General features: G+C 32.9%; 1 protein-coding gene across 1 annotated transcript; it reads right to left on the reverse strand.

Moving 5' to 3' along the window:
• Positions 1-213: 213 nt before the first annotated feature.
• On the reverse strand, positions 214-9,109 carry LOC128225809 (multiple epidermal growth factor-like domains protein 10). The gene is made up of 7 exons (XM_052935707.1): positions 8,926-9,109; positions 8,240-8,365; positions 6,908-7,048; positions 5,865-6,002; positions 5,346-5,486; positions 2,842-2,982; positions 214-242 (listed from the first exon to the last, which is right to left on the reverse strand). Exons 1-7 carry the CDS (start codon positions 9,107-9,109, stop codon positions 214-216), a joined length of 900 nt encoding a protein of 299 aa, XP_052791667.1.
• Between the last annotated feature and the right edge of the window lie 663 nt (positions 9,110-9,772).

Below are 9,772 nucleotides of genomic sequence, written 5' to 3' on the forward strand. Positions count from 1 at the left end.
AGACAACAAATCGTCTCTCTCAAAGTAATGCTTTAACGAATCATGACATGTTCAGTTGTCTGTTTGTGTTTTATTTTATCTTTTCATGTTTTACAAATATGTATAGGGAAACTAGTGTTTACAGTCAATAAAAACAGTCCAATTTAGCAAATAGGTGAAGTGGGTGATTCATTTAAGGCAAAGCAGTGAATGTTAGGACTTGCCCACATAACACTATCGTCTTGTTCCTGGGGTTGAACCCACTGCAAAAAAAGAAAATAACATTAACCTCTTCAGGTGAATTTAACTAAATTTTCGAATGAATACCTCAATGCATTTATTAAACGTGATTATATTATATGAATATTTAAGGAATGAATTGCGTGGTTATCGGGGTATGTAAGCAGTTGCGCTGGTTAATTTGTGTAGGACTCCAAGCGTACTTTTACCAGCCCAACTGCGTTCATATTCCGATAATGGCATCAGACTTAACAATTGATTCATAAAAAAAACATTTAAGGTATTCTTTTTCACCCGTTCTGTAAAGAGAACGACCCGACGGTAACCGGGAACAGTTTGTCATATGACGTCATAACAACACAACTTCAAAGTTGATTTTTAACGTAAAATTAAAACACGATTGACAAAAATATTATAACAAATACTAATAAATTTTTTTTTCAACATGCTGATTTCAGATTTTCTAGGCCGGCTGACACAATTAAAACAACAACAAGATAAAAATATCAATAAACATGTACATTTGTACGTGATCCGAGCATATCCGACCATGTTGCGTCTATCGGATGATAATCGCAATTGCCGGTAGATCGTTCATTTAAGGAATGAAAGTTGAGGAGTAAATATAAATGCATGAACCTATATTTCAAAATTATAATAAAAAACATGGCATTGCACGTATGAAGAGAACAAATTAAGTATTCCGATTCAAACACTGATATATATTAAATAAAATATAAATCTTACGTTCTGTCATATCAAGGCTGTCGTAATCAGATTATACAGATGATACAGATGGTATAATCGTTTTCGAAATCTTAAGCTTGAGTGAAAATTAATTTGCAGTTACATGTCAATTTGGTTCTGAATTACGTTTTTCCATGTACTTATTAAATGAAACAAGCTTGCTCTCATACATAATCCTTCATGCATTTGGTCTTGGTATATACTCAATGCAGCCCGTGAAACAATGATACATTAATCTTAAGGTTAAATGATATCAGATACCTGTATCTTGCTTTCCTTCTGCAATACAGATATATAAAAACTACGTTAGATATTATTGCACCGAATAATAACGTTGATGAGACCGCAGCAACAACAACAGCTGCGATATTTTCTTTTGGAGTCGACTTGTATATATATTGGTTCTTATCTGAAATAATATAAAGATGGTTATATTGAAATAACAAAAGAGTGAAAATCCATATAAATGTTATTGTTATTAGTACAATAATATGTTTATAAATATCCAAACAGTTATGTGTAATGTCGATGGAACGGGAATAGTTAGCAATAATACAATAAACACTACAGGGTTAAGAACCAGTAGAACAATACATAACGGATCCCCTGTTTAAAGGCGCATTTAATTTTTTGATTTTAAATACTGCAATATATTTTATGCTTTCTTGCACATACATTCATTTTTCAATGACTGTGATTTTTTTACCTGATGATAGATATCAAATATTGTTTTTTATTTTTGTTTTTTTTTGGACATGGAATTTGGTTTCACATTGTATGCAAGTATATTACAAGTTTGACATCAAATCTGTTGCTTTGGCTAATACTATTGTAAAATCAATAACTTCAAGCACACAATCAATGTTTTAATATTCACATGCAAATAAATTTACCATCATACAAACTCTCGTTGCAAAACTGTCCCATGTAACCCCTTATACATCCACTACGGCATGTTCCATCTAGTGTGTTGCAATCTCCGTTTATGCACAAAGCACAATAATGAATACAGTCTTTGCCGAATGCCCCATCTTTACATGCTGCAAAATACGTATATATAACGTTTTAAGAAATTGTTCAAGAACGAAGTCCTTAAGAATTGTATATAGTAATAAAGACATCGTTGAATATATATTTTGTTCATCACAACTTGGATTGTTTACTTCAGATCCAAGTTTCAATAATCTGTAATCCAGATATAACTAACGTGTAATGCAATGCCTGCCTCGTGCATATCCAACATCCATGTTCACTTTCATTAAAACACGCGCCTCTCTTTTAATTTTCCCACTGCAGCTACCGCAACAGTTCAAAAAATGAAAAGCTGGTACTCACAAAGAAGAGCGTTGTTTAATTAAAACTACTACTTTACACTTTCTTTGAAATTACTAGAAATTTTTGCTTTCACTCTTAAATATTTAGTTTTAATTCTGAAATAGACATCTATTGCGATGATGAACAAAGGTTCCCTTTAATTATATCACAGTAAACAATTTGCATTGGTATTCTTACCTCGGCACTAACCACAATGGAGTTTACAATCTTCGTCTAATGTACAGGCTTAATGCATTAGTACATTCAAGCCCGTGATAAATATATATGTTTGTGTGTCTATATATATATATATATATATATATATATATATATATATATATATATATATATATTTATAAAGCAATCGATTCGAAAAAAAAAACAACAACAGGGAGGCCGAAGCGGCATATGGTGAAAGAGCTACCTAGATTCGCTATTTCTGGTAGAATAAAGTAGTTTGTAAACTGACTATTACGCTTATGAAGCCCACCGACATTTCAATCAATTTACAAAATAGTGTTGAGGAGAAAGCAGCATACATATAACAACATTCCAACGTACGGGTTTGACATGTTTCTCCTTTGAACCCAGAAGCACATCCATTCGGACAGTGACCGTTGTCAATGTTGCACGTTGTATTTCCATCACGACACTGACCACAGTTTGATGTACATCCCAGTCCATAATTCCCGGGGTCACAGGCTAGAGGGATGACAACAATACATTTTATTGTAATTCTGGTCACGAGTTCACCACTTCAAATCATCCAAATATTAAGGTTTTTAATTTTTAAGTTCTATTTAGGCTACACACATTAATAATGCATTGTCAATGTGACAAACGATTAATAAAATGAATATAGAATTAAACCTTTGTGAAAAAGGTGTATGCATATCGGCCTTAAATTGTATTGTACTATTGTACACGTTTTAAATCAAATAACATTTCTAAAAACAAATAGTCTTACGAGTTGAACATATATCTTCTCTGTATCCAGGTGCACATCCGCTCGAACAATGACCGTTGTAGACGTTGCACGTTGCGTTCCCATAACTACATTGACCGCATCGTGACGTACACCCGGGTCCATACTCTCCGGGGAAACATTCTGTAGAAGAATTAATATAACACTGACACCCACTTCTCACTTTATTGGTTGTTAGTGATTCCTACGTCTTGCTCTTTGACTTTGAATATGTATGCTCAGTAAAATTGCAATCTTTGTTGTGCATCAAATTATATGTTATTTTGTAAATGTGAATATCAATACGATTCTACAGTTAACAAATAATTGTTTGATTTTACGATTATGACTTTAATTGTATGTTAACGGTTGCTTATATTGTGCTATTGGTGAAATAAAAATTATAATTAACGGTTTTAAACAGTGAAATAACATTTTTTATTGCTCATCGTTTACAACAGTTAACTGTCATTTAAATTAATATAGATATCCTTTTTCAGGCATATAATGAAAATATAAATTGTTTAATTTAGTATCAGATCGCAATAAATTTCGCTTCGTAAACACCAAAAGGAAATATTTCATTTCTTGCTACACCAAAATAAAATAAAGCTTTTTTTACTAACTCTGTGTACTAGTTTACGATTGTACGCTAAAATAAACAATTTTCTTTAAGTGGTCTAAGTTTGAACAATTTTGGTAACATCTAGTTTTTTTTTTTATATTTTGATCTTGTTTTTAGTCAGGTGGTTTCAATGAGGGAAACTAGAAAATAAATATTATTACTTTATGATGGAAATAAAATAAAATACTGATAATACACGTAAGCATGTTTTATAAGTCCAGTTATAAAGCTCCTTCTTATATCGATGACATCGATGAAATGGAAACGTTGAAACTTAGCAGGCATAGCGACATTTGCATTATTTATCTGACTATGCAGATTTAATATGACTTGTTCATATCACCTTTAAGTCGGTATAGATCAATTTAATCGCAAATGTTAAATGCAAAATGATGTCACACGTGTGCAGATTTCTATTTCATCCTTTAAGAAATATAACTTTGTTCATCAGTATGTACCCTTAACCAATAGGTTAATAAGAACCAAGCATTTTTGCGATTACATTCAGTGTTTCCTGCATTCTTATTGTATAAAACTTTTGTCTTCATCGATAAAATCGATGGAAATATCACTTTGTTCATCACTGCATTGTTGATGAAATCCGCAACAATTACAAGATATTTTATAAAACACAAAAACATATTTAAACTAACTGCCATGATGCAATGATTACATTTCGAGGGTACCTGCTTCCGACACAATATATATTCTTGTTTTTGTTGTTGTTTTTTCTAGCTTATTAACTCATTGTATTCAATCCACGGTTGTTAATCACCATGCTGTTGTATAATCACTGCAAGTAAAACATTAAGCTTTTAAAGCCTTCATTTGTCTGAGATTCTATGCCTTCAACTCATATATTGCATTCGTACAAGAGTTCACATATATATATATATATATATATAATACCTGCATCGTTAAGCCTTTGCACAATAATATGCGGTTGAAGAAGGTAAAGAAGTAAAAAAAATATTTGCACGATTGCTTCCAATGAAAACAAATATCCGTTGCACTATATTTTGATTGTTCCTAGGCGGTACCTACAATCCTTAATAAACATACCTAGTTGTTGTTTTTTATATAGTATATACGCACTGTGTTGTTTGTGGAGTTTTTTGCTGTTGTTCCATGTTTCTAGTTTGTGATTTTGTTTGTTTTTGTGTTCTATGTTGTTGGTGTTTACCATGTGCAATTAACCGGGATTTAGTTTAAACTTTTGGCTACTGAGCTTGTTTCTGTAGTTTTTCACATGAGTATTGATTTCAATAGGAGTTGAGGTAGTTTTATGATTGAACTTTTTATCGGAGATTTGGAGACACTTTTTGAGAATATTAATATGTTTGTGTGTCAAAATGTTCCAGATCAGCAGTAAAATGTGTCCTCATGATATATTATTTAATAATAATACAATGTGATTTTTAAAAGGTTGAAACAATTTAGTATTAATACATGACAACTAGTAGACTAAACACTCACTGGTTTTACAGAAGTCTCCTTTGTATCCAGCGGCACATCCGGTTGGACAATGCCCGTTGGAAGCGTCGCATGGCGTGTTGCCATCATGACAGTAGCCACAGTTTGATGAACAGTTTAGTCCAAACTCTCCAGGAGCACAGGCTAGAACATTTACTTAGTTGTGTGAATCAATTGCATTTTTAGAAACTTAATAATGATATTCCTAAATGTATTTGTATGAAATAGTTCATACGGTCTAATGATTATTACCAAATGAGGAATTTTACCAAGTTAATATGTTGTCTTGTGGGTTAAAAATGTTTCGCAAAATTCGTAAAGATAATGCATATTTTACATCAAGCGTTTAGCATTCCAAATTATTTACATTGTGGGGTAGTAAACGTTTAAAAGAAATTCAGGGAATTAATGTATTGAAACAAATGTTTTCAAAAATATTTTCGGGTTTATACTAATGATGGGTAATGAACAACATATAAAAACCAATTCAAACTACAAATTTATAGCAATGGGCAAACTTACGTAAATTACACAAATCCCCTTTGAATCCAGATGCACACCCCTGTGGACAATAGCCATTGTCTGTGTTGCACGTTGTGTTACCATCACCACATTGACCACATAATATACACCCTGGTCCATACTCTCCGGGATCACATGCTTAAGAAAAAACGCATTTATGCAGATAAATATGTATTATGAACATTTTGAACGTATTAGAAAGAATGGGTAAGATCTAGTTAAGTATTCCTAATCATATTTCCCAAATTCAAAATCAATTTAAATTGTTATGAAAAAAATCAAAATGAATTATACATACATTACTCTTAAGGTACTGTTAAACAAATACATAATAAGATCAAAACACGAAACTCGTTTGTTTTGTCAAGAAAACTGTTTTTGCTTTTCATTTATGCATGACGACATATTTTAGTCCATATGTTATGTAAATTAATGATATTTAATTTTGACAATGGCAGAGCTTTAAATTACGGGATTTGCACAAATCTCCTTTGTATCCAGCGACACACCCATGTGGACAGTGACCGTTGCTGTAGTTGCATGTTGAATTTCCATCATGACAATGACCACAGTGCAATGTGCATCCTTTTCCATACTCTCCTGGGGCACATTCTGTATAGACATGACGTTAAAAAGCCTACATATAGTACATAAATTGTATCACATTAAGATGCCTATGATTGGGCGTATTTATTTGTGATAAAACATAATTTTAAATGTTTTAACAATTATGCCAATCAATGCTGTAGCTCACTCCCACACTTCAAAAGGTGAAGAAGGTTAATTATATAAACGAAATAAATTATCATTGAGTATATTTCAATAATTAAAATACATCTGTTATATAAATATATTTGACGTTTTGATTCAGTACTATTCTCGAGCATTTCTGTAGAGCTCTTCTTCTTTTATCGCTTTTTTTACAAAATAGATTTACAACTTGGCTCGTTCTGTATATTTCACTGTAGTTTTGTCATGTTGTGGAGAATATCTGACGTGTGAAATCGTTAGTTTAAACAAGTATCTCGAGCAGTAATAATTACGTGTTGTACAAATGTCTCCTTTGTATCCAGCGGAACATCCGTTTGGACAATGCCCATTATGCGTATTGCACGTTATGTGGCCATCCCTACAGAAGCCACAGACTGACGTACACCCTGGTCCATATTCTCCGGGGGCACAAGCTGAAGGGATAAATGCATTACCAGCTAGTGGTAACGTAACTTTTATAGTTACGAGCCATGTATTTATCGACGATGAATATAAGGGAAAGAATAAAATGTGAAATAATCTGTATACAAACAGATGTTTTAAATTACTCATATTAAACGTGAGGAAAATGTAATTGCGATGTATACATGTGTTGAGGAATACCTTACGTTTTATATACGAGTGTAAATTAATTGTATATAAATGTTAACAATGTAATTTATTTGCATATTTTTACAATATTTTCTTCTTTGCTGATTCCGACCTTGTATTGCTTTTGGCTGAATTATGGCTTCACCCCACTCATCACGACTTAAATGTGTTTTCCAAATACCATAAGTGACATAATAGGTTTCTTACTGTAAATCACTTACGATATGCACTTGAAAACAATATATGTTTTCACTAGTTGCTGAAATTGACTTGGTGCCACTCAAACTGTCATTAAAACACTTTGATATAAAAATAAACGTATGCCATTCTTAAACATGTATATCTATTGTGATCAACTTTCATCTAAAGCATATTGATTTCATTATTCAATTTCAATCTAAAAGCACGCAGACATGGACAATTAGATGCATTCAAGATTGTTTGCTTATGAATAAACTTAAAATAGACATACAATTTGACTTATTTCCAATTTGTGTTGTTGCCGTACAAACCCCTTTCGGCATTGTGGTTATTCCGAAATCATTTTATCATTCAGATGCACACGGATCAAATTATGTCTTACAGTTTCGTGTATTCATTCTTTGTTGGCAAAGAACAGAAACACTTACGAGCTTTACAGAAGTCCCCTTTGTATGCAGGGGCACATCCACTTGGACAGTGACCTCTGTCGGTTTTGCACGTTGTGTTTCCACCAATACAATTACCACAACTTGATGTACACCCTGCTCCATACTTTCCTTTTTTGTGATTCATTGTGATTTAGCATAACTGCATTTCGACATTTTATACAAGTTTGTATGATATGACTTACAATGAATATGTTGTGTTTTTCCAAATTATATCAATCGCAATATATACCACATATCAAGGTGTAAGGCTTCGATTTGCAAACTCTAAATGTATACGTAACTGTAAATTGCATTTTAAAATATTCATATCTAGGTCAGTGAAAGAAATATAATTGTTGTTTTTTTCAAATAAAAAGGACATACCATGGTTACATGCATCCCCTTCCCATCCCGGTACGCACGATGAGCACGCCCCTATGGCCGTATCGTATTCTAAAGCACAATGTCCTTCGGGTAGACATCCATATCCGTAGTGACCAAAAAGGCATGCTAAAACATAATGGGTTCAATAATAATAATAATAATAATAATAATAATAATAATAATAATAATAATAATAATAATAATAAAATAGTAGAAATAAGTAGAATTATGATACATAATGTTCAGAAGTATACACAATTTATTAATAATATGATATTATTTTGTTCTCACTTGTATTAGTAAGCTTGAATTCACAAATCATCATAATCCCTTCGGTGTGCTTTTCTATCTTTATTATCCTCATCACCGTTGGTTTCGTTAATGTTAGTATATTAGAGAACTGCACGGGTAAAAAATCATGCAAACGATCCAAATAGGAGGATTCATTTCCAACACTTACAGTCAGCGGTCCATTCTGACTCTGATCTCCTATAATACACATCAGAACGATCAGAAAATATAATAAATAAGCAATTGTACGATAAGTTTAGAAAACATAAACTAGACGTTTTGTCTTGACCCCGAAAACTAATATTTTTATTAATTGATACTATTAATTAAATCGAATTCAAATCTCATGATCGTATGTTATAAAACTACTATGCCTGCTCAGCTTTATGATTTACCAGATCCCCTCCCATAAACCCTTATTTCCTCAATTAGGTATTTCTTTCCAAGGTCAATCTGCCACCAGTTGTTGCTTGCCGTTGCGCTGCAGCATCCACAATCATCAGTATTGTTCGCAATAACGTTGTCAATTGCATTCATTTTTGAGTAATCAGAAGACAAATAGACGAGTGCCGGAGCCATTGTTACTTTCACGTCACTGCGAATGTTGTATTAACTTCATCTCTGAAACGAAACACCTGTGAAATATTTCTCAAACGTGTTATTACACGTTTGTATCTTCATATGGTAAATCAAATCCAATAATATTTGTTTTTGAAACTCTGTTTGTATCTGTTCTCGTAGGTACAAGCATGTCCACCGCCACCTCTTAAGATGACACAATAAAAGCGAATTTCGTCGACCCTATCGATTGAGCCCAGCTCTCGCACTTTCTCTCACACGCCTTTTCCTACAAGTCCAAGCCGTAAATGTTTCAAGATGCATTAGATAGGACTCATATTATGTTGTTAATAACCTTAGCTTGGCATTTAGTATGATGTTTGTGTAGAGGGTAGTAACATATGTAAGTACATCCGTGGTCCAATCCCCTTAAATGTTCGAGTTTTGAACATTTGTTAGCATTAATAACGGCATATCAACCTTTGCCAGTGCAGCTTCAGTAAAGCCATATCTACCTTTGACAGGGCAGCATTAAAAACGGCTTATCTACCTTTGACAGAACACTATCAGTAATGGCTCATCAACATTTGTCGGAGCAGAATCAGTGATGGTTCATCTACCTTTGACAGGGCAATATCAGTTATGGCTCATCTACCTTTGACGGAGCAGTACCAGTGATGGTTC

The sequence above is a fragment of the Mya arenaria genome, chromosome 3 (genome assembly GCF_026914265.1).
Source record: "Mya arenaria isolate MELC-2E11 chromosome 3, ASM2691426v1".
Classification (NCBI taxonomy): domain Eukaryota; kingdom Metazoa; phylum Mollusca; class Bivalvia; order Myida; family Myidae; genus Mya; species Mya arenaria.

Bases quoted from the DNA above. Each gene is read 5' to 3' on its own strand.
- LOC128225809 (XM_052935707.1), bottom strand. From the start codon at position 9,109: ATGGCTCCGGCACTCGTCTATTTGTCTTCTGATTACTCAAAAATGAAT. The intron at 7,049-8,239 runs GTATGTCCTTTT...TTATCCCTTCAG, and splicing joins AGGGGATGCATGTAACCATG to CTTGTGCCCCCGGAGAATAT. The intron at 5,487-5,864 runs GTAAGTTTGCCC...TAAATGTTCTAG, and splicing joins AGGGGATTTGTGTAATTTAC to CCTGTGCTCCTGGAGAGTTT.